This window comes from Mastigoproctus giganteus, chromosome 14 (genome assembly GCF_048544385.1).
Source record: "Mastigoproctus giganteus isolate SK-2022 chromosome 14, ASM4854438v1, whole genome shotgun sequence".
NCBI classification, from domain to species: domain Eukaryota; kingdom Metazoa; phylum Arthropoda; class Arachnida; order Uropygi; family Thelyphonidae; genus Mastigoproctus; species Mastigoproctus giganteus.
The window spans coordinates 121,402,223-121,429,527 of record NC_143588.1 but is presented as its reverse complement, the minus strand read 5'-3'; the positions used below and the strand labels follow the sequence as shown (position 1 = coordinate 121,429,527).

Here is a 27,305-nt window from a genome sequence, read left to right as displayed (position 1 = left end):
GGGATGGTTGAGTGGGAGAAGACAGTGGTAATCAATGGACGCTAATCTTCGTGAACTGTTATTAGTGAAGTCCCTCTAGGGTTCGGTGTAGGTCGCACCACTGTTGTTTTGAATATTTATCAATGATATTGATGAAGGTATATCAAGCTTAATGTCGAAGTTTGCAGATGATACAAAGGTTGGCAGGGTTGTTAATAACAGTAATCACAGTATGCTGCTGCAATAGGATCTGGAAAAGTTGGGCAGATCGGCTGAGAAGCGGCAATTGAAGTTTAACATTGAAAATTGCAAAGTACTGCATATGGGTAGCAGTGACCCCAGAGAAATGTACCAACTGTCTAGTACTACGCTCAGGGTAGTGGAGAATGAAAGAGACCTGGGAGTAATTGTACAGACACATATGAAGTTCTCTGAGCAGTGGAGACAGGGCAGGTCGTGGAGTTTTACAATGATATACTGGAATTTTGCTAGCAGAGACAAGAAGGTGATTATCCCTTTGTATAAGGCATTGGTCAGGCCACACCTTGAGTACTGCATACAGGTCTGGAGGCCTCATTTTAGGAAAGATGTAGAATTGCTAGAAAGAGTATAGAGAAGGGCAACAAGACTGGTGAGAGGAACAAATGGGTGCTCTTACGAAGAAAGGCTTAATTTATGCAAATTGCAGCGTCTGGACAGTAGGCACCTGCGAGGTGATTGGATTGAGTTGCATAAAGCCTTGTATTGATTAAGCAGGCTCAATGCTCATAAGATTCTTCCTTTTGCTGAGATTACTCACCTGAGGGGACATAAATTCAACCTGAGGGAAGACAATTGTAGAATAGACTGCGGAAATTTGCCTTTAGCCAATGGGTAGTTGATTGCCGGAACAAAGTTCCATCTGTTGTAGTGGAAGCTGATGGCTTAAATAAATTCAAGGAAGAAGTAGACAAACTTTTGAAAGGAATGGATGGGTGAAATGGGAAGCGTTTTTTTTTTTTTTTTTCCTTGGCTGATGCTGTATAAGCTTGCTTTCTTGCATCATATGCCTCTATTAATGGCAATTCCAAATTTTTTATCCAGTGAGTGTAATAAAGCATAATTTTTTAAAGTTGAGCATTTGATTTAAATGGGTGAGGAAGTAACCGTGATAGTTATACGTACTCTCGTTTGTAAAATTCTATTTTTAAAATTAATAAACGTTTAAACTGTTGAATTCCCCTTTTGTGTACCTGCATGAAACAAGTTCTCTTTCAACCGATGGCATACGAAGTGTAACTGGATTCGTCTTTTTCAGGAACAAAGAGTGGCTCAGTCAGGAGGCAGACCTCAGCAACCAGGTAAGTTGCTGCGTGTTTTCTTTACACTCCTCTTACGTCTAATTTATGTTACAATGCAGATTGGCGCCCATCTAGAAATCGCTTTATTTTTGTAAATTTCGTGTGCATGTGCACTCGCACACTGACTTCAATATGCCCTTAAACGACTCGCGCTTGCATTCGAATTTATGTGATTTAAAAAATTGTAGCCACCCTCGTACTAACGCCCCTTAAAAATATAAAGTGTAGCCAATTGATAGGAGGTGTATTTGTTAATAACTGTTCTCTTTCAGGTTTCGCCGACTGGGATGGATCACTTGAGATTCAACATGTATCCGGACGTGGAGAAGAGATGTCCCGAATTCAGAAAAGAGGTGAGAAAGAAACTGAAATCGCTTTTCGGCTGTAATTTGGATCCGTACCTGATACTGCGATGAACACGCAAAATCGAGAAACATCCGCGGGTGTGGATAGCCCCCCCCAGAAGTGATGTTCACAGTCTAACCCTAGTTCCTGCTGGGGCAAGCAATGTACAGAGGATCATTTCTTCTGAGGAGGAGTCTTTCCAGAAGGGAGGCTTTTCGTTCTCAATCCATTCGCAGTGATGCATGCCCAAAGAGGAGCCTCTCAATAACTTTTATGTGGGAAAAGTGAGCATTCATTGACGCACTATCAGGACGGATCCCAAACAGCCTGTTCCTCATCTGCTCTGTTTTGTTTGATGCGCTCGATTTAACGCAATGAAGTGGGAAGGTTTAATAATTAGTGCATTTTCATTTCTCGTTGCAGAGCTACATGAGAGTGAGATCGAATCGGCTCAACCGACTCGGAGGTAAGCATTCTAACGGTGCGCATTAGGTGGTTCTCTTAATCTTTTGAAGCGCAGTGCTATTAATCATAGTCTCTCTCTCTCTCTCTCTCTCTCTCTCTCTCTTTTCAATCGAAGTATAATCGCTCCGAAGATCACTTGCGTGCAATGAGAGCGAGCGAAAGAACCTGGAAGAATCCACGTGCTCAAAGAGTCTCCACTTCAGTGCAATGTCAACTGGGGAAATGAGCCGCAACACCGACAATACATAAACATCGGCTGTAATCACGACCATAGCAGGTGACAGAAATGGGCCCCAATCCCTCATACTCCTTCCTTTATATTAACCATTCATCATATTTAATGAAAAAATTAAAATCTCGCAGTGATCACAAGGCCGAGTGAGTGTCCGAGCTGTTCACAATGAAGAATCTGGAAACACGATAATTTGCGATAATTTGCGGCTCTCCACTTCAAGGAAGGCGAAAGAAGCAAAGACGCGATGGGCAGCCGTACAACTGGGATTTGCTGAAGTAATAACTTATCAAGACCCATAAAGCACCCTCCAACTTCGCTCTCTGTGGCCACGGGCCCATTATTCAATTCCTTTATCAGAAACTCTTTGCAGAAGTTATAACTGAAAATATTGAATAAAATTGTTGGAAAGATTTAAAGCTCAATTAAATGTTGGAAATTTTTTTTGCAGCTCGTAGCGCAAGACCCAAAAAGTCCCCTCTGGAAGAAGCCAAACACGCGTGGAAGGTGCACAGAGCGAGACAAATGTGCATGCCCAAGGTGAGTACTCCTTTAATTCCAACCATAATTTAGTTTGTTTTCATTCCATTGTACCATTCCCCACTATAACCCATTGTAAGAGGGTAGGGGTTATAGTGGGGAATTGAGGTTTTTTGACTTGGCTATTTTTAAGTAGTGAAGAGCCACCTCGGCGGTCATTTTGAACCCCGCAAAGGAACCCTGCATTCCATTCAAGCTCCTTCCGGGTTCAGCGTTCTCAAAATTTTGATTTACCCACCTTGTATTTCTATTGTATAGAAAGGAGATTGAAATTTTTCTTCGTGGAAGAAGCACGAAACACTTGGAATTTTCAACGTCCTTCCTTGTTACTGGCCTGCCACATTATTAACCGTAAAGAATCATCTAACTTGGGTAGAATCGCTCCTACACGCCGATCCCACTTCGAAAAAGACTCTTCTGTTGTCATTGATATGCTGATGGGATCGTCTGTCCACTAAAGAGGGACAATTCTTTGCAACGCGGCTGCGTTATATCATTTTTGTGATTCAAAGACTAGTTCGCCAACTGCAGCTGCAGCAGCCACCAACCACTTCGTGAAACTACACCGTCTTCGGACTTGGTGTAGTGGGTGACAAAACAAAGATTTCTAAAGGAATAATGAGAAAGAAGTCTCCCCCCACTCGCCACTGAGTGCAAGGTGTTTTCATTCGGAGGTAGGAAAGGCTCAGTAGAAGTAGAACCCAGCCCAGCATGCGTAGCATCTCCACCAGACGGGCAAAAACGATTACACTTGCCCTGTTCTAGAGGGCCAATGTCGTAGAAAAATTCAAAACACCCTGTTTATCTTTCTGGTCGAGTTCAAAAGCTCCAGACAATCTTAGTGTAGAAGGAACCCACATCAGAAGGCGTGTACACCATTTGGAGAACAAAGTAGACTGTCGCTTAATTCGTCTTCTACTATAAAGATTCTCCCAATCCTTCCTAAAAGGTTCTCTAGAGCCTATCTGACCTTACAGATTCTGTTTCTCCCTACAGATCAACCCGATCTTGTTTCTCCTTCTACTGGTAGTCCTTGAAACTTCAAGGGCTAGCCTGCCGCCTCGCCTGGGCAAGGTGACCCAGTTGGAGAGTACTAAATCGGCTCGTGGCTAGGGACGAGACCTAGAGAGCCATCTGTCGGGTGATAGTAGCTCATTGGATGCTAATGGCTGGTTACAGAAGGCGAACAACAAATCTTTCACTACCTTACAAACCACGCTCTACAAAAATTAGGGGTTCGTTCATTTCTGAATGGGAGTGCATCTGGGGAAGGAGCAAAATGGTACTTCAAACAATTTCTTGCAGATGAAGGGGGAGCTTCAGTTGGATAAACCATTTAACATATTCCAGCGCAGAGACAGCAATGTTGTCTTTGAACTGGAAAATCATAATGATGATGTCTTCGCACAATCCATTTGCACCACATTGTTCTGGGAGCGACCTCTCCTCCCCCAAGAATATGACGTCAAATTCCACACCGACATTTAAAGCGAATATCATTTTTGAAATTTCACGTGCGAGCACGCAAATTTAATATCGTTTCGGAATCAGTTGGAGCCGTCCGAAATCGGCCGGCCAGGAATTCGGCTGAGCGATCAAAATGACGGCCGCAGTGGCCGTAGGTATATATGCGCGTGCAGCTGCGATTGCTATAGTATTCGATGCGAACCGCGTTATATTCTCGCGTGTGACAGAAGAGCTTACTTGAGTGATGCGCCCCAGGGTGAATGCGGTGTTTTAATTATTCGCAGGAAGAAGACGAAGATGAGAAGACGATTAACGGCGAAAGTGGAAGTGCACCGCAAGACAACCAGAAATCAATGCTGATGCTCCAGTTAACCGGTGAGAGCTCTCTCTTTCTCTCTCTCTCTCTCTCAATTGCAATATTTAATTCGCTGTTCTGCAAATATTAATCTGCAAATTGTGTTAATGCAACCAAACTAACCCAAATAACAGTATTTTTGTTTTAAACATCTTCACTCTTAAGAATTTCGATCTATTTATTATCTTATTCATTGTGTTCGCTTAAGCCTAATAAAAAATGAATCTCGTCTGGTTTGTTGGTCTTCCGGTAGGGGATTATCCGGTTCATCGCAGTCATGTTGAGAATTTTTCTCAACATGGCCTCTTGTGATCGAGCCGGACAATTTAAAAAATTCTAATTTTTTGAAAATTGAAAGGACACCAATATTTCGTCTGCAAATTACAGTATGCGGGGGGGGGCGGTTGCTTGTGGTTTAACGAGCTCAATTAATCTCGGGTAAAAGACCACGCGAGTATTATTACAGCCTCTGGATTATTTCATAATTATTGAATGTTTAGAGGATTATAGAAAAAATGGGTGGGGTGGATGAGATATGCATTTGTACATATATTGATGAAAAATAACGTGAGATATACGTACAAAAAAAAAAAAAGAAAAAAAGCATTTCTTTGGTTGAGGCAGTCCATATTTTCCTTCTGGTGGTGTTCCTGTGGGTCCGAACAGTAGATTTCTGCAGGTGTCCATTAGCTTCTGGAGTCTGCATGTGTGTTGCTGGCAGAATTTGTCAAGATTGATGGATTGCTAACCAGGTCTATCGTGTTTCCAGGAAACATGCGTGTCAGGCCTTCGAGGTTGTTGAAACTGATTCTAAGTGGGAACCTTGGGTCCACTTGATTTCTTCCAGCAATTCGAGGAGTTTTTATCAGATCAGTAATGTCAGGGGCATCGAGTCGTCCTGTGATTACTCTGGCCAGTTGAAGAAGGTTAGCTGCCACAATCAGTTGTTTTCATGGGGTTATTTTATTTATTTTTTTTTTATTAATTACAAAAAAAAACAGTAAAAAGCCTTACATTTGTGAAAAACAGTTTGAAATAATAACTTCGAGATTGACGTAGAGTTCGGCCGCGAGAATTAGTGTATTGGTTGCTAATGCGATGGTTGAGCCATTATCCAGGCTGAGGAACTTGAAGTGTGTTGTGGGATCAGAGGACCAAATAGTTGCTGCACAAAGAGAAATGTGATAGAGTCATCGGAGGACGTATTTACCAATTCAGCATCATGAATCCCCGTTAGTACCTGGCGGATCGCCCACATAGCAGAGTTCATTTTTGTTTTTGTGTTCAGGAGGTGAGTCTGGAATGTCAGCCCCGCATCCCATACTAACCCGAGATCCTTGTGTACTTTTAACTTTTTGAATGGGTGATCCTTTGATGGCAGCGTTGATATCATTGCGTGACTTCTTTCAGGTGAAAGTCATTTAAGCTGTCTTTGCTTGATTAATCTGTAATCCGAGTGAGGCCAGGTATTGATCAAGTTGATGGATCTTTTCATTTGCCAGCAGAGTAGTGGTAAGAACCTGAGTTTGGTCAGATGTGATGTAAAGTTTCAGGTCAGCGAATGACTGGAAGTCGGTAAGTCAGTTTGAGATTCCAGGAAGAGCTCCAGCACTGGAACAAATAGGGTTGATGGTAGGACTCCCCTTGTGGGACACCCCTAATAGTAATGCATGTTGTCCGAAAGTTGCGATGCGAGATGATCAGATGTCTATGCTCCAGGACTGATTTAATGATGCTGACAGTTCTTCCAGTGATGTTGAAGTAATGCTGGAGAATGGTGATTATAGCTGTTATGTCTATTTCGTCATATGCCACTTTTATCAAATAAAATAACATCAAGCTGGGTCTGTCGTTTAGAACTTTCTGAAATCTGATAAAGGTATCCATGAGGCTGCTATTTGTAGATCTCCCCTTAACCAAGGTATGGAGGTACGGGAGCCTGTGATTGAAACAGTGATCTGTAGTGGAGGGCTCAAATTGTTTTTTCAAATATCTTAAGGAACCCACTGCTGGTGGCAATAGGCCTGAAATCTTGTGGCAGCTTGGGGGTCTCTGCATTTTAGGGACTGGACGAACGAAGTACATGTTCCAGATCTTTGGTATCCTTCCACTTTGTAGGATTTTATTGAAAATATGGACCAGGAGGTCTATAATATATGTACTACAGCTTGCAGTGGTAGTTTTTTGACGATCTCCATCAGATGGCTTCGGGTTATTGCAATGAGAGTCAAAAAGGTAACAGGGAGTTTGGTAAGTGTGTTGAAAAGTGAGCTCAGTCCATTCCGAAAATATTTCTTCGTTCATAGCGATTTGCTTGTGGCTCTGTTTTCTAGATCTTTTCAGCTTATCCAGGTCAAGTTGGTTGCAGGCAAATCTTTTCTGTGTTACGAAGAGAGCCGTTTCCTTTTTACAGGAGCCGAAGGTCTTTGGCATCAGCAGATTTTCTCCATCGTCGGTAGGCCTTCTGCTTCTGGAGAAAGGTTTGTTTGATTGTTCGATTAAACCATGCAGAAGTTCTGGACGTGATTGATGAGTGTTTCTTTTGTAGCTCCCTCTTTGGCTATTCCATAAAGCTCTTCAGCTAGATGGCTAAGGGCTACATCAGGAGGGACAGTGAAAAGGTGTGTGCAGTTGAATTCTCTGGAGTCGTCTGAGGATGATTCGTGGTTTCATGAATTTTGTGGAAAAGATCAGTTCTTTCTCAGGTTTTGGTTTTCTTTTCTGGGCTAATGAAGACTGGGATTTTCCTGTAAGGCGATTTCACATGTGACAGGATTGTGGTCAGAGTAGAATTTGAAAGAAGAGGAGAGAGATACTGTCAAGATTATGGAACAGGAGGTCGAGTATGCTGTTACTCCTGATTCGGCTAGTAATTTGAAACAAGGCCTAGGGAAGCAAATATGGCGTTCTTTGCTGGCTTCATTGCCTGGTGTAGGCATGTTGAAGTCGCCTTGTCTGTTTGGTTTTGATGCCTGTGATGTTTGTGGCTATTCAGTTGTGTAACTCCGCTCTTGAATCTTTGGTATGATCTGGGGTAAAATATATTACACATCTGGGTGCCCTTGTTCGATATCACTATGGGTAGAGCTTCAAAGTTGCGTGTGAAGACCAGGGCGACTCCACCTCCTCTTCTGGCGTCTCTGGAATTCTCTAGAGAGCTATACCTTGTCGGCTGCGTGAGTGTATCTAGTGATTGTTCTTGGGTAACCAGGTTTCAGTGACACAATTAATTTCATATTCTTGCACGAGGAGTAGGGGTTTTAGCGTATTTAGTTTTTTGGTGAGACTTCTGACGTTTTGGTAGAAGCAACTGAGCTGAAGGCATTTCGGTTGAAATGTGGGTCTGTTGGTTACTATGCCGAATGGTTGATTTCTTTGGTGGAGAAATTTCCTCTACGATCCCTGTCAAGAAATTACTATAAAATGCGAGCTTTATTTAAATGAGAAATGTAAACAATTTAATGCAAAAATATAAAGCAAAGCAAATTGTAACGACAGAAAAAATATGTAGGACAACCTGTATTTGTAATTGCAATATTAATTGAATATCAATTTTATTTTAAAGTTACGGCTTTTAAGTGAATGTAATTTTCTAAACAAGGTCATTATTTTAAATATCAAAATTTGTGTAAAATTGTACGTAGTATTTAAAATATATATATTTGTACACCCTCCTAGCCCACTGGCTGTTCAGGGGGTGAACCTCAGGTTAATAAACAGATGATGATAATAATAATAATGGTTTAACCAGGGTTCTTGGCAGCCAGATTTTAGGATCTAGAATTATACGTTGTTTATCTGGAGGAGAGAAAAGGACAACAGAGGCATAAGTAGAGCGCCTTGTCTTGATGGGTTTCACCTATGCCGCGAACTCAATAGCCAGCATGGTCTTGACGTTTGACCCCGTTGCAGTTGGGTTCAATCTTGAGACAAAAATTTTCCCTCGAGTTGGGACAACCGTGATATTATAAGTTGAAGGCAGGCATTGTGAATGTTGTTGATCTCTGCGAGGGTTCGATGATCTGGTGAATATTCATTCGCGTGAGGAACATTAATGCCTGGGTCAATTAACTGAGCCACACCTGCTGACTGCGGGTTTAACTGCCTGACAAGGAAAGAGGGAGGTTTAACTACTGACCCTGACTCTGAAAGCTTCGTATTTATGTGCTTTGATTAATGTTGTGTGTGCTTTGACTATTGTATTACGACACAAGAACTATTTCACGAAATAAGAGATAAGGGTTGGCTGGAAAATGTTGGTCTCCAACGTTCAAATTGAACACGGAATCTGAAGAAGAAGGAGTAGAAATGTTTTGACTTCGTGTTTGTGTGCTTTGACAAACAGTCGTGGCTACTGATTTCTTACATTTATTATCCTCGCAAGATGAGGTGTCCCCATTTTCTGTCCACTACTGTACGTCGAGCCATTCCTGGAAACGCGAACAAAACTCGGGGGGTTTTTTGACGTTTGCTTTTCGCACTCGGAGTAGCTTTAATTTCTGCCTCCGGAACCCACCTCCCCCGGCCGCAACAGTTACCTCCCTTCGTCGGGGGAGGGGGGAGGTGGCCGCGTGTCTGAGAAACCGGAATTAAATCGTGGACTTATTATTGAAAAAGAGATAAATTCCGAGCGAAGATCTGATTCGGTCGAGGGCTGAGCAGCGGGCCCACCCTGCGGAACGTTGTCATTACCCCCGACTAACACCATCGAGACAATTTAGCGTCGGCAAAGGGCGAAAACATGAGCTTTTGCAGCGTCCTTCTTGATTAAAAGTGTTCAGTCAGCGCGAGCCCGTATTCCGTTTCATAACACGACCGTCGGGGGGGGGATGCCTTCCATTGATGCGATTGCACGTTTAAAGGTTGCGACCCTTTTCACACTTTATTACGCTACTTTCGGGGTTGCGCGTGGCACGAGACCAGTGTGGTTTCCATGGCGACAAGTGATGATGTAGCCGTTGCTGCCAATTTTTGCCGCTTCGCTTCTCCACACTTCCGCAGATTCGATTACGGCCGTTTAAAAATTGCCGGCGGCGGCACAGCGACGACGAGTCGGATATTAAACCTGGAGGCATTCCCGAGCCAGTTGTGACAAGGTACAAATCAACGAAGCGGCAATAACAAGCTCGCGGGAAGCCCCTGCGAACCGGCGGAGTCTCCGCATTCCTTTCCGCAGAGCAGGTTTCCATCCCGTTGTCTCCGTAATTTATGAGAATTTATTTGAACGCTACGGCGAAAAGATGGAACGCTGCATGCGCCTCATCGACTCCAAGGAGGCGCACAAACCTGCGGGATGAATGGAAACGCGATGCTCTTTCGGGTGCCTTCCCGCTGTTGTTGTTGTTGTCGCTTCCGCCCCCACCCCCCTCCTCGGAAGGTTGTTAAAACATCTGTCGGAAATGAATCTGTCCGTGCGCTTGACGAGGCGTGCCGGCTAGGTGCTCGTGCCAGACACACGGCGAGGTAGTTTTGCCCGTGTTTGTCTGGTTGACCACACCCTTCGGTGTGCCGTAATTTGACCCGCAGGAGCAAATATCTTCTCCCCGACCAGCAGACGAGGCCGAACAGATCGATGAAATGGAAGTGTGTGTTTATGACGCGAATACCGTACCATAACCCCCTCCCTCTTCGTCCTTCCCCCTCCCCTGTATGAGCTCATCGAAATCTAAAAGAGTCCTCACGGGCGGATGGTCGCTGACCAACGATCAGAAGCGGTTGTACCGCGTCCTTCTGGAAAACCCAACGGGGCAGAAATTGAGAAAACACAAACGTCTGGGGGAGGGGGTCGAGTCCTGGAGCTCGACTCTGTCGGGTAATTACGAGACCAGAATGCACGTGGCACGAATTGCGCTAATTATTCAGCCACCCACGACAGAGTCGCGTTGCTGGCTGTTGTGTGTGTCACCTCCGCGTGTGTGTGTGTGTGTGTGTCAGAAGCGCGTGCTTGTTGAGTGTTTGGAAGCGGCATTCTCAGATGCTTTTTCGCTTTTGCAGTGCAGCAACTGTCGCACCAGTCCGAAGACGGAGGGGTGGACCACAGCTCCGACGTGTATCCTTTGCTTATTCACTCTCAAGTACTCTTTAAGTTTTCTTAAGTTTCGCTTTTATTGATTTGCGTTGAGTGGTTCCTTGACTCTCCCCCAGCAACACCTCCCCCTGTCACAGAAACCTGTGCGGAGAAAGGAACATTTTCTCGCCTGGTACGTACTTACTTCCGTGTCATCTTACGAATAACAACTTCTTACATTCGCTAAGATTTCCTAAGAAAAATAACTGCCCTCTTCTCTCACTTTTTGTTGCTTTAAAGTTGCCACAGCTTTCAAAGAACTCATTCGTTTCTGTCGTCATTTGCAGATAACCTGAACTCGCTGGCCGAAGAGCAAAATGCGGAGACCACGTGTGGCGGATACAAAAGGTAAGAAATGTTAAAGACGAATCTTAAGGAATGAAATAAATGGTTTCTGCTTATAAAGAATGCATTAAATCCCTATTTTAGAATAACTTTTCCAGTGGCCCTGAGAAGGAAGGTTGTAAAGTACTCTCGAAACATCGACCCATTTAACATTTTTGTTTAGATGAGTGTCTTCCTTTTAGGCAGCAACCACACGGGATTTTTATTTTATTTTATTTTTATTAGTAACAAGATAGAGAAGAGGTAACCATGAAGAGTGTATCTGAGAGAGGAACAATAGACACAGTTGATAACAATAATAAGAGATCCAGGAAGATAAACATTGATAGAGATTCAAACATTAAAATCATATGTAGAAAAGAGGTGCAAAATTTATGGGGTTAAATAAATAATAAATTAATTAGTTAGAGAATAGAAAAATAATTTAAAAAATAAAAAACATATAAACTACAATAATTAGATCAGAGCTAATCACTTAAGAGAAGAGGCAAACTTGTGGATGCAGTTCATCAGTGATTGGGATTTGACAAAGAAGTCAATGAGAGAGTCATTTGCTGATTCTGTTCAGTGGACTGAACTTCATAAAGTCCGTGGTGGCAGAGTCAAGGGGAAACAGTGTAAGATTCCTGACTTGTCTACAAGGAGCATTGAAGTTGATTTTAGTGAGAATATCAGATGCTTCATAAGTTCCACTGATTACTTTGGTTAGAAGGGCGATGTCAGCAGTAACCCTTCGGGTGCACAGAGGCCCCAGATGAAAGTAATCACACAGCGATTCATAATACACTGAGTGATCAAATAGAGGATTACTAAAGTAACGGACAACATTTTTTTGGACTGCTTCAATTTTGTTACTAAAGTCTTTGCGTGAGGATTCCAGATGGGTCAGCTGAATTCCAGGATTGGGAGAACTATAGTTTTATAAAAGATAACCGCATATTTGTAGTTTTTGAACTTGTAGGTGTTCCGTTTGATGAATCCCAGTGTTTTGAATGCTTTGCTGGTGATTTTAAGGACATGGGCATCGAATTTAGCACTGCTGGAAAAGAGAATCCCCAAGTCGTTAATTTGGTCACACCTTTCGATGATCACAGAGTTCATAGTGTACTCCGTATTTATTAGTTGTGGAGATCTGCAGGGTGAAAAAAGAGATTAATTTGCACTTCGAGGGTTAGCAGACAAGCCATTCACAGATAGCCACAGAGAGGATTTATTGAGGGCGCATTGAAGCTGTTGAGAATCTCCTTCACTGCTGAGTAGATGTTAAGCTCATCTGCATAGAAAACAAGTTGAACATTGAAGGTGCAGGTGAAAGAAGGAAGATCATTTATGAAAACAATGAAAAGGGTTAAAGGGGGTTGTTTGATTAGATTTTTTTTTTCATATGGAGCGACTTTACTGCTCTTGTTTATTTTTGGTTCGTTTATTTTCAGCGCAGCAGACGTGACCCCGTTCCCCCCGGCCAGGTACATCCTTGGATTACTAAACCGCTGCCATAATCCGACGCAGGGAAAGTCGTGCGCTTCCATCGACGTCAAATGTGTCGTCTGTCTCGTGAGTATTTACCTGCAGGTTTTCGTGACCTTTCTTAATAATTTCTCTCGAGCCCCGCAGTCACGCCCGTGCTTAATTGGTGTTTTTTCTCCCCCTGTAGGAGCCGTACAAGAAGCCCGTGGTGTCGGTTTGCTGTTGGCACGTGCACTGTGAGCGCTGTTGGCTGAAGTCTCTGGTAAGTTTGCCTTTTCACCAAATCCCACATGTACGTTGGCAGGGTAGGGATGGAGGAGCTTGCTTCCCCCTTCCCCCTGCCAGACGGATATTTCCCGTACGAAATCGAAACACTGAAGTCGTTTTATCGCTTCCCCAACAGCTTTCTGTTGCCAGGAACTGTTTGCAACTCGAGCGTGCAGTTTTACCCGCAAACCTCCGGAGAAGGCCCCCCTCGTTCAAGAAGTACATTCTTCTCCCCCCCCTGAACCCTCTATGGAGCGACGACATGTCTGCGGCATTAGTTCCGCGCGGAGTGCGCTGGCGCACACTTTACCTGCATGATGTATGGCCCGCAGTCAGCTGTTGGGGATTTATTAATTTCGTTGTGTACATCCGCAAGAAGGCGGCTTTTTCCCATATTAAATAAGTGCGCTTCATTAATTACGTGTCCTTGCGGCGTAAGTGACGGCAATGAGGCTCCGCCGGGCCTAATGGGTTCATTACGCTAATCAGCGGACAACTTCTACAAGACATTAACACAACTAAAGTTTCCAAGAAAATCAACTTCGTGTCAGGAAAACGTGCCCGCCTGGCGAGAACGCTTCCCTTTCTTTGATGTCCGAAAGGAAATTTGAATGATTGCGCGTGACAATTAAACAACCCCCACCCCCACCCCCCCACACACTTCTTGAGGGAAAAGTTTCGGCACCGTAGGTCGAAAGTGGCAACTGTTCGCCAACCGCACCACCGCAAGGACTGGTCGCTCTTTGACTGTGAAAAATGAAATTTAATTAGTCCATTAATTACATTCGGGTTTTTCCGATGCCGAAATGGCCGTCGTGTTTGATCAACCCCAATTCCACGATTTGCACACTAACATACAAAGTAGAGAGAGAGAGAGAGAGAGAGAGATAATCTTTTATTATCTCTCTACAATAAGTAGTTATTGTCTGCCTTGGAACACACTGCAAGTACAAAGCACGTCCCCACCTCCACCTTATAATTAATGCGAACATTACAATCCGATGACATTAAAAAAAAATTCTTTTGTTCATTTAAAAAAATTCTGATTTTAACTTAAGTAATGCATATTTATTTATTTATTTCACCAATAAATATGGTCTACACCCCTTACACAGCCATTCAGCCGTGTAAGGGGCTATTATTATTGATCGCCCAAGAGGGTGATCAGTAATACAATTAATTATTTACATAACATACACTGCCCTACCATTAATATCCGGACACCTGCCTTTAGACAAAATAAGAGCTTTTATTGTGTCATTTAATATTTTGCGCTGAAACCTTTTCTTTTTATAAATGTCACGTGATATGTTCCTCCACTCGGCCTTTAACGCAACCATCAGTTCGGCCTTGTTCTTTGCGCGATCTCGACATGCACGTACCCGACGGTCCAAATCAGTACTCTCTCTCTCTCTCTCTCTCTCTGGGCTGGCCGATCCAACTTTTCCACACCCATGTCCTCAATCCACTCTGTTACGACCCGAGCAGTATGGCATGGCGCGTTGTCTTGCTATTCCAGGTATAAGCCTTCCCCAAAGTATTGCCAAAATGTTGAAACCTTTTTGCACAGAATTCATGGTTTTGTCGATAACGACTATGGGCCAAGCCAAACCATAAAAAGCAGCACCATACCATGACACTGCCTCCACCAAACTTCATTGTTGGCAGGATACAATCAGGAAGGAACTGTTCCCCTGGCATTCACCACACCCAGCAACGGCCATGAGACTGATAGAGTGCGAACCTCGACTCGTCTGTCCATAGGACCATTTTCCACTGCGGTACAGCTTCGTTTCTTTCTAGCTTCTCTTGTGCCTCCTAGTTGGGAGGCTCTCCTCGCTTAGGTTGAGTGGGTATACTGCTTGTCTCTCTTACTTATGGCCTGGTGGAGTGCTGCTGTGTGTATCTGGAAGTAATCCTTCAGGTTAGCAATCGCTGTCACCTGTTGCTCAATGAGGTCTTTCAGGCCCGTTCCTCCTTCTTTCCGGGCAATTGTCAGTCTCTCCACGGCTGAATTTCGGATGGTGTTGGCGGCTCTTGTTCATCGTAGTCCTTGTCCTCATGATATCCTTCAGCCCAGTGTTAGTCCAATCTATGACCCCGAATGTGTATGTTATTACTGGAGCTGCATATGTGTTTATGACTTTAACTGTGTTTCCTCCGTTCAATTTTGTTTTCAGCAGGCTTCTGAGTCTCTGATGATATTTTTCGGTCAGGCACTTCTTGATTTCCTTGTGATGTGACTGCTGAGTCTGCATCATCCCCAATTATTTGTGGGCCTCTCCCTGTGCCATGGCTTCGATCTCTTTACCAGTCTGATAGTTTCGGTTAACTAATTTCTCTGGTGCAGTCTGTGGGTCTTGCATTTGTCTAGACCAAATTCCATCCAAATATCATTGCTGAATTCTTAAGTGATCCAGAGTAGTTTCTGGTATTGCTTCTCGGTTTCCGCGTAGAGCTTTATGTCATTCAGGTGGGTGAGGGTGTGCAGGTTCTTTCTTCCTTTCTTTGAGATTAAATCCGTACTTGCTACTGTTGAGCATGGTGGCCCGCAGAGCATCTCCCTGAAAGATTCCTCTTCTAATGGGGATTGGCCTGATTGTGATGTTCTCGATCCTTAACGGTGGTACTCCATTTCGCCATCGTTTCTCCTAGTAAGTCTGTCACTATCCGATTGACTTTGTAGATGTTCAGGGTCTCTATTAGCCAGCTATGAGGTACGGAGTCGAAAGACCTAGCGGTAATCGATGTAGGCTGTGTACATGTTGCTTTTTTTCTTGTAGGCTTGCTCTATAACCGCGGCCAACGATGGTTAATTGCTCCTTGCATCCTTTGCTCAGCAGCTTGTATTCTTTCTGCTGTTCAGCCATTATATCCTGGCTCTCTAAGTGGTCTGATATCTTCTTAGTTATGCAGATGGTCAGGATCTTGTACATTCTTGGGAGACAGGTGATTGGCCTATATTTCGCCGGGTTTCTTGTATCTTCGTGTTTAGGCTTCAGATTTGTGATTTTTTTTTTTTTTTTTTTTATGTGAACCCCAAACACGAGAGGTATTAGAACCTATAGTACTTAGTACCGTGCTTGGGTTGGAGGTTCAAAAGACGAAAGAAGATATTTGTTGACATTGGACTTGAACTTCTGTAGATTGTAATTTTCAGGAAATACGTACGAAGGAAGGTTGTTCCAGAAAACGGCAGTTGAATGAATAAATGAGGAAGATGAAAAGTTGGTTCTGTGGGTTTGAAGTTGGACAGTAAATGGATATTGGCTGGTGTTCGTACTGTTTTGAAAGAGAGAGCAGGAATTATAAAAGTCAATTGAGAAGAACAGTGCCCAGGGAAGTATCTGTAGAAGAGGCATGCAGCAGAAACAGTACGTCTATGAGACAGAGAGTAAAGAGATTTTTAGAGATGAGTCATTAATTAACCTAACTGCCCTCTTCTGAATGGAATCAAGAAGCCTGAGAGAGGTTTTGGGGGCACCATCCCAGATGTGGGAACAATATTCCATGGCAGGGCGGATTTGCGATTTATACAGAGTGAGAGAACAGCTGTTTGGAAGAAAAGTAACGCCGAGAGCGAAAGAGAAAACCAAGTTTTTTAGATGCAGAGGAAGCAATATTTGTAATGTGCTTGTGCCAAGAGAGATTAGAAGTCAGGGTAATCCCCAAAAGAGATATATCCTTTTGCCTAGAAATTGGAGTGTCACTAAAGATAAGCATAGGAGCAGAACAATCCTTTTTGCGAGATATAAGACAAGACTGAGTTTTAGAAGAGTTGAAATCAACTAAGTTGTCTTTGCCCCACTGGAGAATTACCTGAAGATCGGCATTTAACGAATTGGTAGCAGATTTTCGAGAAGTTGAAGCTGATTGAGCAGGACAAGGTTTCTCAAAATGGAAAGTTGAATGCAATGTGCTTTCATCGGCAAAACTATGGATAGGATTTCCACTCAATGGAAGAAGGTCATTGATATACAAGAGGAAAAGAGTGGGGGAAAGAATTGAACCTTGGGGGGTACCGGCATTAGTGGAGAAGTTAGAAGACAGAGAGCCATCAGCCATCACCCTCAGTGAGCGATCAGAGAGAAAACTGGATAACCAATTACTAAAAACAGTTGGCAAACCATAAGATGGAAGCTTGTTTAGAAGACCTTTATGCCAAACACGATCAAAAGCCTTTGAGATGTCAAGAGCAACTACTTGTGTTTCACCGAACCTTTCCATTGAATTAGTCCATAAATGGGTAACATAAGCCAGAATATCACCATTGGATCGACACTGACGGAATCCATACTGGCGATCGTTGATCAGACGGAAGGTTTCTAGGTAGTTTAAGAGTTGGCGGTTAATTGATTTCTCCATTACTTTAGAAAGAGTAGAAGTAATTGCAATGGGACGATAATTGGATGGGAGGGATTTGTCACCCTTTTTAGGAACTGGCTGGATATGAGCAAATTTCCAAGCAGAAGGAAAAACACCTTTAGAATAAGAAAGTGAAAAAAGGCGGCAAAGAATAGGAGTAAGTTCAGGAGCACAGGTTTTGAGAACAAGTGGAGAAATACCATCGGGACCTGGAGCTTTCTTAGCATCAAGATTCATCAAAATCCTTCTGATATCCTTTTGACGGAAGACCACAGGAGGCATTGAATGGAGTGTGTGGGAATGGTGGGAGGTGTTTTACCAAGATCATTAATACATGAGCTGGAAGAAAAATGGGATGCTAGCAGGTCAGCTTTATCCTTGGCTGAAGTAACAACAGAACCATCTGGTTTGGACAGAGGTGGGAGCAGAGATGGGCAAAAGTTGCGGCCAATAGCTTTGGCAAGAGACAAGAATGCTCGGCTACAATTAGGGCAAGAAGCAAGTTTTCTACTCTTAGCCTGTTCAAACTCTAGTTTCGACTGATTAATAACTGCTTTACAATTGTTGCGAGCTTTGGTGTAGGCAGAAAATGAAACTGAAGAATTAGAAACAAGCCAATTACGATATGCAACATTCTTCTCTTGGACAGCCTTAGCACATTTATTGGAAAACCAAGGTTTAGATAAAGAACGAGATTCCTGCAAGAATAATTTCACTGACACGATCTGAGCAAACGTTGACATCAGAACTTTTGAAACAGTAATCCGACCAAGGAAAAGAAGAAAAGAAGTCTCGCAGGTCATCCCATTTTGCATTCTTGTAATGCCAAACAACACGAGGTTGGGAATAGCCATGAGATAAAGGTTCCATTGGAGAAGAGACAATCACCAAGTTGTGATCTGAAGTGCCTAAAGGAGCTCTCACTTCGACCGTGTACTTAGAAGGGTTGTTTGTGAGAAAAAGATCAAGCGTATTGGCTGTATGATTACGATTGTCCGGTATTCTTGTAGGTAAATGAACAATCTGTGCTAGGAGGTCATTAGTAATTGCAAAAGCCTCAGCATCTCGACCTGCTGGGTCGGTGTGACTAGAAAACGGAAGCCAGCTGGGGTTGTGAACATTAAAATCACCAAGGAAAATTACCTCACTGTTAGGAGAGTTGGACTGGAGAAAGTCAAGTTGCAACGAGAGGAAGTCAAAGAGCTCCAAGTGATTAGTCGAGTTGGGAGAACGGTAGAGACAACAGATGAATTTGACACAATGAGGTAGAGAGATTTTAAGCCAGAGAAGATCAAAGAGAGGAGATTCCAAATTGCCAAGACTCTGACAGGGAATATCAGAACGGACATATGCACAAGTACCACCTTTGAGGCGAAAGGAATCATACAGCGAATAATTTGGGCATCTGAGATGAGCAGTAGTTGAATCAACCGGTAACTGAGATTCTGTCAGAAAAAGTACATGGGGTTTGGCAGATTGGAAGTGGAAGTGGACAATGTTGAGATTAGAATTGAGACCACGTATATTTGTGAAATGAATTAGGAAGTGCTTGGGAGGTTTAGATCTTTTCGCAGATAAGCTTGCTCTATTAGTTTGACAAAAGGCACCTGGGGTGGATGGGATCTATCCAGTTATATTAAAGGAGGCAGCAAAGGAAGTATGCAAACCCCTAGCCATAATTATGAGAGCTTCTTTGGACTCAGGGGAGGTACCCATAGACTGGAGATGTGCAAATGTAACCCCAATTCACAAAGGAGGATCAAAGGCTGACACAAGTAATTATAGACCTGTTAGTTTAACTTCTGTTCCAGGTAAATTAATGGAGGCACTGGTTAAAGAAGCACTGCAGGATCATCTAGACAAGAATTCAGTTATAGCTCAGACGCAGCATGGTTTTGTTAAGGGCAGGTCTTGCCTGACCAATTTGATTGGATACTATGATGTAGTCACAAAAGAACTGGATGCAGGGAATAACTTTGATATTATATATTTGGATCTTAGAAAGGCTTTTGATACTGTTGCACATGGAAGACTGCTGCACAAATTGGAGCAGTGTGGCATTGGAGGCAAATTGCTGCTATGGATAAGGGGATGGTTGAGTGGCAGAAGACAGAGAGTGGTAATCAATGGACATTGCTCAACGTGGACTAATGTTATTAGTGGAGTTCCTCAAGGTTCAGTGTTGGGTCCGTTGTTGTTTTCGGTGTTTATGAATGATATTGATGATGGGATATCAAGTTTAATGTCCAAGTTTGCAGATGATACAAAGGTTGGCAGGGTCGTTAAGGACACTACTGACGCTATGCTGCTGCAACAGGATCTGGAAAGGTTGAACAGATGGGCTGAGAGGTGGCAAATGAAGTTTAACATTGACAAATGTAAAGTACTACATATGGGAAGCAGTAACCCCAGAGCAACGTATCAACTCTGCGGTACTACACTGACAGTGGTGGAGAATGAAAAGGACCTGGGGGTTATTGTGCAGGCAGATATGAAGTTCTCTGAGCAGTGCAGACGAGCTGCAAGAGTAGCTCATGGTGTCTTGTCAATGATATACAGGAATTTTTCTAGCAGGGATAAGGAGGTGATTATTCCCTTGTATAAGGCAATGGTTAGGCCACATCTTGAGTACTGTATACAGGTCTGGAGGCCTCATTTCAAGAAAGATGTAGAGCTGCTGGAACGGGTACAGAAAAGGGCAACAAGATTAGTGAATGGAACAAAGGGTTGCTCTTACGAAGAAAGGCTTAAGTTTTGCAAATTGCAGAGTCTGGAGACTAGGCACCGGCGAGGTGATCTGATAGAGGTGTATAAGGCTTTGAATGGTTTGAGCATGCTCAATGCCAATGGGATTCTTCATCTTGCTCAGAATAATCACCTCAGAGGGCATAAATACGAATTGAGGAAGGACGGATGTCGGATAGATGTGCGGAAATTTGCCTTTGGCCAGCGGGTGGTTGGTTGGTGTAACCGACTTCCATCACTTGTTGTTGAAGTTGATAGCCTAAACAAATTTAAAGCTCAACTGGACAGGTATTTCGAACGAACGGAGGGGTGAAATGGGAGTGGGTTTTTTTTTTTTTTTTTTTGGCTGATGCTGAATAAGCTTGCTTTCTTGCATCATATGCCTCTACTAATGCTAATGCTAATGCTAATTCATGGTGTATTCAATAGTAAGAAAAAGTGGATGGGACATGCTGTATGAAGTAATGAAATTTTTGGATATGGCGTACATGTGGTAAGAATATACCCAGATCCTTGACATAACGTGGCCTCGACAATGCTCCCCGCATACACACTACTCGGACTCCCTCCAGTCACTATCTGGCAGAGTAGAGGTAGCAAGATTATACACTAGCTGATCCGGAAGCCTCCTAGAGAGTTACCAATAGGTCCGGTCCGGTGTACTGACTAGCGGCCGGCCTGCGAACACCGTTTTAGAGCTGTACCCTCGAAATGTATGGAATATTGGATCTCGCCACGATGTTCATCATAACCTCAAAAGTCATCAATCATACTGCATGATGGAAGAGATAGGGAAGGGTTGACCGGAACTTAGCTCTAGAGACTAAACATGTGTTCCACCACTTCAAGCCTCCAATAAGCAAAGTGGTGGTATTTCACCGGTTGATGAGAGTCATCTTCCACCTAGTACTGCCTGGTAACATAGAGGGGCGGCGTTCCTCCATTTGGTGTGGGCGCCACACCTCGACCCCTGCTTACGTTTGTTCACACCTGGGTGGTCACCCACCATGGACTTGTGCATGGGGATTATACCCAGGATTACTAACAGTCCCACCATCGTGAAGGTGCAAGCAGAGGATTTGGCTGTCACAGACCGTCCGGACTTCGCCGAAATTGGGTCCACTTGACTTGAGTGTCACCCGAATATCAGTTCCATCAGCGTTTTAGACTCCCAGGTAGCAAGTACAGCTTGTATGGCATATCTGAGAGAATGTCTGTGAAACTTCGGGATTGTCTCTGGGTGCCTTATCATTCGGGTGAACTGCTCTGTCAGGTGCTTCTGTGTGCAAGTGAGCTTTTTGTACCAGTAGTTGTGGACGTTATCTATTCCTGGAGTTCGCCAGTTGTGAGAATACTCGATCGTCTGTTTTACTTCTTCCCGAATCTCCTCACATTCAACTCTTGTAGATTCTTTGGCTTTTTTGCGTTCTACTTCTATCCAGGGAGCTCGGCTGTTTTCTTACTTCCTGCTCCATATGTTTCTCCAGAAGTTCTCAATCGTCTCCTTCTCGGGTGGTCCACTCTCGTCTTCTCCGGTACTCCTGTAGAAGTGTCTTTGGTCTTAATCGAAGATTCAGCTGTTTATTTTCCTCTGGGAACTCTTTGTGTCGGCATAGTCCCCTGCTGAGTGCAAGGAGGTTCTGCTTCAGTGTGTCCAAGTACTCTCCTATTCTCTTATATTATTATTATCTGTTTATTCCACAAAAAAGAAACCACCCTGGGACGGCAAACTGCCTCCATAGATCGGTTGGTTGCTCTTATCGCCATTGCCTTGATCAGGATTCACAATAGAGTTATCTGCTGTGGTCGTGTTTTCCTTTTGAGAGATGTCTCCCAGTTATTCCTCCACTCGCCTGATTTTCCTGGGTAGCTGGACCTTCTTTTCTCTCCTGCAGATATTATTTCTTTAGTTGACAGTTCAGGTTTTTGGTTGGTTCTAGCGCTGTCACGACAAATATCACAAGACCATTTTAGTCGCCTTTATTTATTTAATTTCTTAAATGATGGACAAAGGCAAGCTGTACAAAAATTATGGCTACATGCACAGCATTTAACGATGGCCTCAGGGCTCTGGTGACGCATTCCTGTGTCGTTTTAGAGACGATACGACTTTCAGGTTGCATTATTTAATTTTAACTCTCTTCTACACTTTGCCTCTAAGTTGCAGGGGGCGCTGTCTAAATCCCACTTTAAGTTAAATTGAACTCAAAGTAGGATTTAGATATTTGTCTATACAAAGAAATACTTTTTACTCAGGAAACAGACACTATGAGCGCAAATGCCTAAAAATAAGACATTATTCCAAGCTATTTAAACAAAACAGAACTAACGCAATAAATCAGTAAGGCTTAGTTCAAAAATCCTTAAACAATAGTGACGTAATGAGGCATTCGGCAACTGCTCAATTAGGCCTAACGATATTATGATGGTACTAAACTGATATGAATAGCTTACAAAGTTTGTTAAAATTTATAACAAGTTAGGGAATAACTTACCAACAAATTCTTCGCAACAACTGAATTAAATATAGCACACCGGATACACCAGGAGATCGAATAACATGCAACACGCAAACACATCAATTTAGGAATAGCGACACTAGTGACACTCTTAGGTGTGTTTTAAAAACCTAGCATTAAAAGATGAGAAAGATTATTTCGTCATTTCTTCTCTGTTCAGCAACGGCTGATTACTACTAGAACGAGATCACAAAATACCTGAAAGGAAAAACAAGTTTAACTTACACCAAGGTTTTAATACAAAATTTGATACACGCCACTCATGATTGGTGGAAAGTTTATCACAGGGGGGAAAAAAGGAAAGATACGAAGGTGGAACAGGGGTTAGAGGAGGTTGTCTCAAATTACAATTCCTCGGATCGAAGTTCGGACCCTGCTATCTTAATTTTCATTCATAATAACAAGGGGGGGAGTACATGGGGAACCTTTTTTGTTTTTGTTTTGAATAAAAACGACCCAAACAGGAAAGGTACTAGAACCTTTAACACTTACTACCATGCAGATACTAAGTATTATAGAGCTAAAAGATAAAAGAAGATACTTGTTCATCTAACACTTAAATTTCTATAATTATCTGGAAATACGTATGAAAGGAGGCTGTTCCGGAAAAAGGAAGTTGAATGAATAAATTAGGAAAAAGAAAAGTTGGTTCTGTGAGTTAGAAATTGGACAGTAAAAGGAAGTTGTCTAAATGCAGCATGTATTCTGTGCGCTTTACAAGAGAGCGGGAATTATAGAAGCCAGTTAGAAGAACAGTGGCCATGGAAGTATCTACAGAAAAGGAATGCAACAGTAACAGAACGTCCATGAGTCAGAGAGAGATTGCAGTGACTCTGTTAGAGATTATTCATTATTTTACCTATTTCCTATTTGAATGGAATCTAGTAGTAGTAGTAGTAGTAGTAGTAGTGGCACTTGATGCAAGAAAGCAAGTGTAGGAGCTTATGCAGCATCAGCCAAAAAAAAAAAAAAAAAAAATCACACCATACCCTCCAATTGCCTGTCCAGTTCCTCCTTAAATTTATTCAACCTATCAACTTCCACAACGACAGATGGAAGTTTGGTCCAGCAATTAACCACCCGCTGGCTAAAGGCAAATTTCCGCACATCTATTCTACATCTATCCTTTCTTAATTTGACCTTATGTCCCCGTAGGTTCGTATTCTGAACAAGTGGGAGGATCCCATCAGAATTCAGCGTGCTCAACCCATTCAAGGCCTTATAGACCTCAATCAGATCACCGCGCAGGTGCCTAGTCTCCAGCCACTGCAATTTGCAGAACTTAAGCCTCTCTTGGTAAGAGGATCCCTTCATTCCCCTCACCAATCGTGTTGCTCTTCTCTGTACACGCTCAAGCAAATCTACATCCTTCCTAAAAATGAGGCCTCCAGACCTGTACGCAGTACTCAAGGCGTGGCCTGACCATTGCCTTATACAGAGGGACAATCACCTCCTTTTCCCTGAGAGGGTTGGGGGGACACAGCCCCATATTTGGAAAAAAAAACATTCCATGGTAGGGTGGATTTGCGATTTGTACAGAGTGAACGGCTTTTGGAAGAAAAGTAACGCCGAGAGCGAAAGAAAAAAACCCACTTTTTAGAAGCAAAGGCAGTATTTGTGACGTTCTTATGCCAAGAAGGATTAGAAGTCACGGTAATCCCCAATACAGATATATGGACTTACATAGAAATCGGAGTGTCACTAAAGATAAGCATAGGAGCAGAAGAATCCTTTTTGCGATATCTATTAGACTTGACCGAGCTTTTAAAAGGATTGAAATCAACTAAGTTATCTTTGCCCCACTGGAGAATTACATAGACAACAGCATTTAAGAATTGATAGTGGATATTGGAGAAGTTGAATTTGTTTGGGCAGGACAAGGTTTCGCAAACTGGAAGGTCAAATGCAATGTGCTATCATCAGCAAGCTGTCACAGGCGGTAATTTGGAATCACCTCTTTTCGATCTTCTCTGGCTTAAAATCTCTCTACTACATTCTGTCAAATTCATTTGTTGCCTCTATCGTTCTCTCAACTCCACTAATCACCTGGAGCTCTTTGACTTCGTCTCTTTGAGACTTTACTTTCTCCAGTCCAAATTTCCAAAGAGTGAAGTCATTTTCCTTAACGATTTTAATATTCACAACACCAGCTAGCTTCCGTTTTCTAGTCACACGGAAGCGTGACTAGAAATACTGAGTCTTTTGCTATTACTAATGACCTCGCACAAATTATTTGTTTATCTGTCAGAACCAGACAGTCCTAACACCACTCAGCCAACAAGTGGAGGTGACGGGTCCAATAAGCACCTCAGATCACAAATTGGTGATGTTGTCTCTTGCAATGGAGCCTTTCTCTCGTGGCTATTCTCACCCTCGACATTACAAAAATGCAAAATAGAATGAACTGTTAGATCTCTTATTTTCTTTTGCTTGGTCGGATTACTCTTTCAAATCTTCTGATGTCAACGTTTGCTCAGATCGTGTCAGTGAAATTACTCTTGTAGGGATGGAATCCTTAATTCCAGACTCCACCTTAAAATCCAGGTTCATTTTCTGCCAACACCAAACCTCGCAACAATTGTAAAGCAGTTATTAATCAGTCCAAACTTGATTTCCATCAGGCTAAGAATAGAAAACTTGTTTCTAGTCCAAATGGTAGTCGAGCATTCTGGTCTCTTCCTAAATGTATTGGCCGCAACTTTTGCCCATTTCTATTCATATCTCTCTGAAAACCCGATGGCTCTATTGCTACCTCAGCCGTGGATAAAGCTGACCTGCTAGCATCCTATTTTTCTTCCAACTCTTGTATTAATGACCTTGGTAAACCATTTCCAGTAAAAACCATTTCAATACTGGGGTAGTCTTCGGTCAAAAGGATCGCAAAAGGATTCGATCGATCTTGATGCAAAGGAAGATCAAGTTACTGATTTTCTTTCTCTACTTGTTCTCCAAACTTGTGTTCCTGAAATTACTCCTATTCTCTGTCGCCTTTTTTCACTTTCTTATTCCATTGGTGTTTTCTCTTCTATTTGGAAATATACTCATATCCAGCCAATTTCTAAAAAGAATGGCAAATCACTGCTGTCCCACTATCATCTCATTGCACTTACTTCTACACTTTCTAAAGTAATGAAAAAAATCAGTTAACCGTCAACTATTAAACTATCTAGAGACAGAGGCGGACTGGCCATAAGACTTACCGGAGAAACCCCAGTGGGCCGAAGGCTGCAGACCGATGTGCAATTTCTGTAAACCATATGACCATAAACACTGTTGTGAGGCAGCTAAAAGTTTTCTCCGGTAAGAATTTTTGACCCAGTCCGCCTCTGTCTAGAGATCAACAGTCGCTAGTGTGAATTCCATCAGTGTCGATCTCCGTGGTTGATATTTTGGCTTATGTTACCCATCTATGGACAAACTGAAGGGAAACGTTTGGTGAAACTCATTCATTTGCTCTTTACATTTCAAAGGCTTTTGATCGTGTTTGGCATAAATGTCTTCTAAATAACTTTCCATCTTACGGTTTGCCAACTGTTTTTTTTGTAATTGGGTATCCAGTTTTCTCTCTGATTGCTCACTTGCGAGCGCTCACTGGCTGTCACTCTCCTAACTTCTTCACTCATGCTGGTGTTCATCAAACTTCACTCTCTTCTACTCTTTTCCTCTTGTATTTAATGACCTTCTTCCATCGACCAGAAATCCTATCCATAGTTCTGGTGATGACAGCAGATTGAATTCCACCATCCAGTTTGAGAAACCTTGCCCTGTACAAATAGATTCTAATTTCCGAATATCCACTACGAAAATTACCTGGAGACCAGCATTCAAGGCAATTCCTTAAATTCTGCTCTCCTGGTAATTCTCCGGTGGAGAAAACATAACTTATTTTGATTTCAATCCTAAAACTCAGTCCTGTCTTATATCTCGCAAAAAGGATTCTTCTCTTCCTATGCTTTTCTTTGGTGACACTCCGATTTCTAAACAAGATCTTATATCTGTCTTGGCACAAGCACATTACAAATATTGCTTCTTCTGCATCTAAAAAAACTTGGTTTTCTCCTTCGCTCTTGGCGTTAATTTTCTTCCAAACAGCTGTTCACCGTGTACTTATCGAAATCCACCCTACCATGGAATATTGTTCCCACATCTGGGGCGGTGCCCCCAAAACCTCTCTCAGGCTTCTAGATTCCATTAGGGCAGTTAGGTTAATTAATGATTCATCTCTAACAGAGTCTTTCCACTCTCTCTCTCTCTTAGACGTACTGTTTCTGTTGCATGCCTCTTCTACAGATACTTCCATGTTCTTCTGAATTGGCTTCTATAATTCCCGCTCCCTCTTTCAAAGCAGTCTGAACACGTGCTACAACCAGTCAACATCCCTTTATTCAACATCAATAGATCAGATGGAAGATTCCTAGATAGTTAAGGAGTTGGTGGTTAATGGATTTCTCCCTTACTTTAGAAAGTAAAGTAGTAAGTGCAATGGAATAATAATTGACCAGGAGTGATTTATCACCTGTCTTAGCAAATAGCTGGAAATGAGTAATTTCTGAGCAGAAGGGAAAATATCACTGGGATAAGAAAGTGCAAAGAGCCGACACAGAAAAGAATTAAGCTCAGGTTTAAAGAACAAGTGGAGAAATGAGAACATGGAGCTTTCTTTGCGTCAAGACTGTTCATAATTGTTTTGACATCGCTTGATGGACCACGAGAGGAACTGAATGGAGTATGGTGGGAGGATTACCAACTCAAGGTTTTCATCGTAGTTCATCAAGACTGTGAATACAAGAATCAGAAGAAAAGTAGG

The 27,305-nt window shown here is 42.7% G+C and overlaps 1 protein-coding gene across 1 annotated transcript in view; it reads left to right on the top strand.

Annotated features, from left to right (window-relative positions):
* Positions 1-27,305, top strand: part of LOC150075696 (E3 ubiquitin-protein ligase RNF220-like) — a 79,086-nt gene that overhangs the window by 47,110 nt on the left and 4,671 nt on the right. The window contains exons 3-12 of the mRNA XM_090388835.1: positions 1,277-1,319; positions 1,592-1,672; positions 2,088-2,130; positions 2,813-2,901; positions 4,653-4,743; positions 10,718-10,772; positions 10,868-10,923; positions 11,078-11,138; positions 12,569-12,689; positions 12,790-12,864. Of these exons, the coding sequence (XP_090244961.1) occupies positions 1,277-1,319; positions 1,592-1,672; positions 2,088-2,130; positions 2,813-2,901; positions 4,653-4,743; positions 10,718-10,772; positions 10,868-10,923; positions 11,078-11,138; positions 12,569-12,689; positions 12,790-12,864 (715 nt within the window). The remainder of the gene's footprint in view (positions 1-1,276; positions 1,320-1,591; positions 1,673-2,087; positions 2,131-2,812; positions 2,902-4,652; positions 4,744-10,717; positions 10,773-10,867; positions 10,924-11,077; positions 11,139-12,568; positions 12,690-12,789; positions 12,865-27,305) is intronic.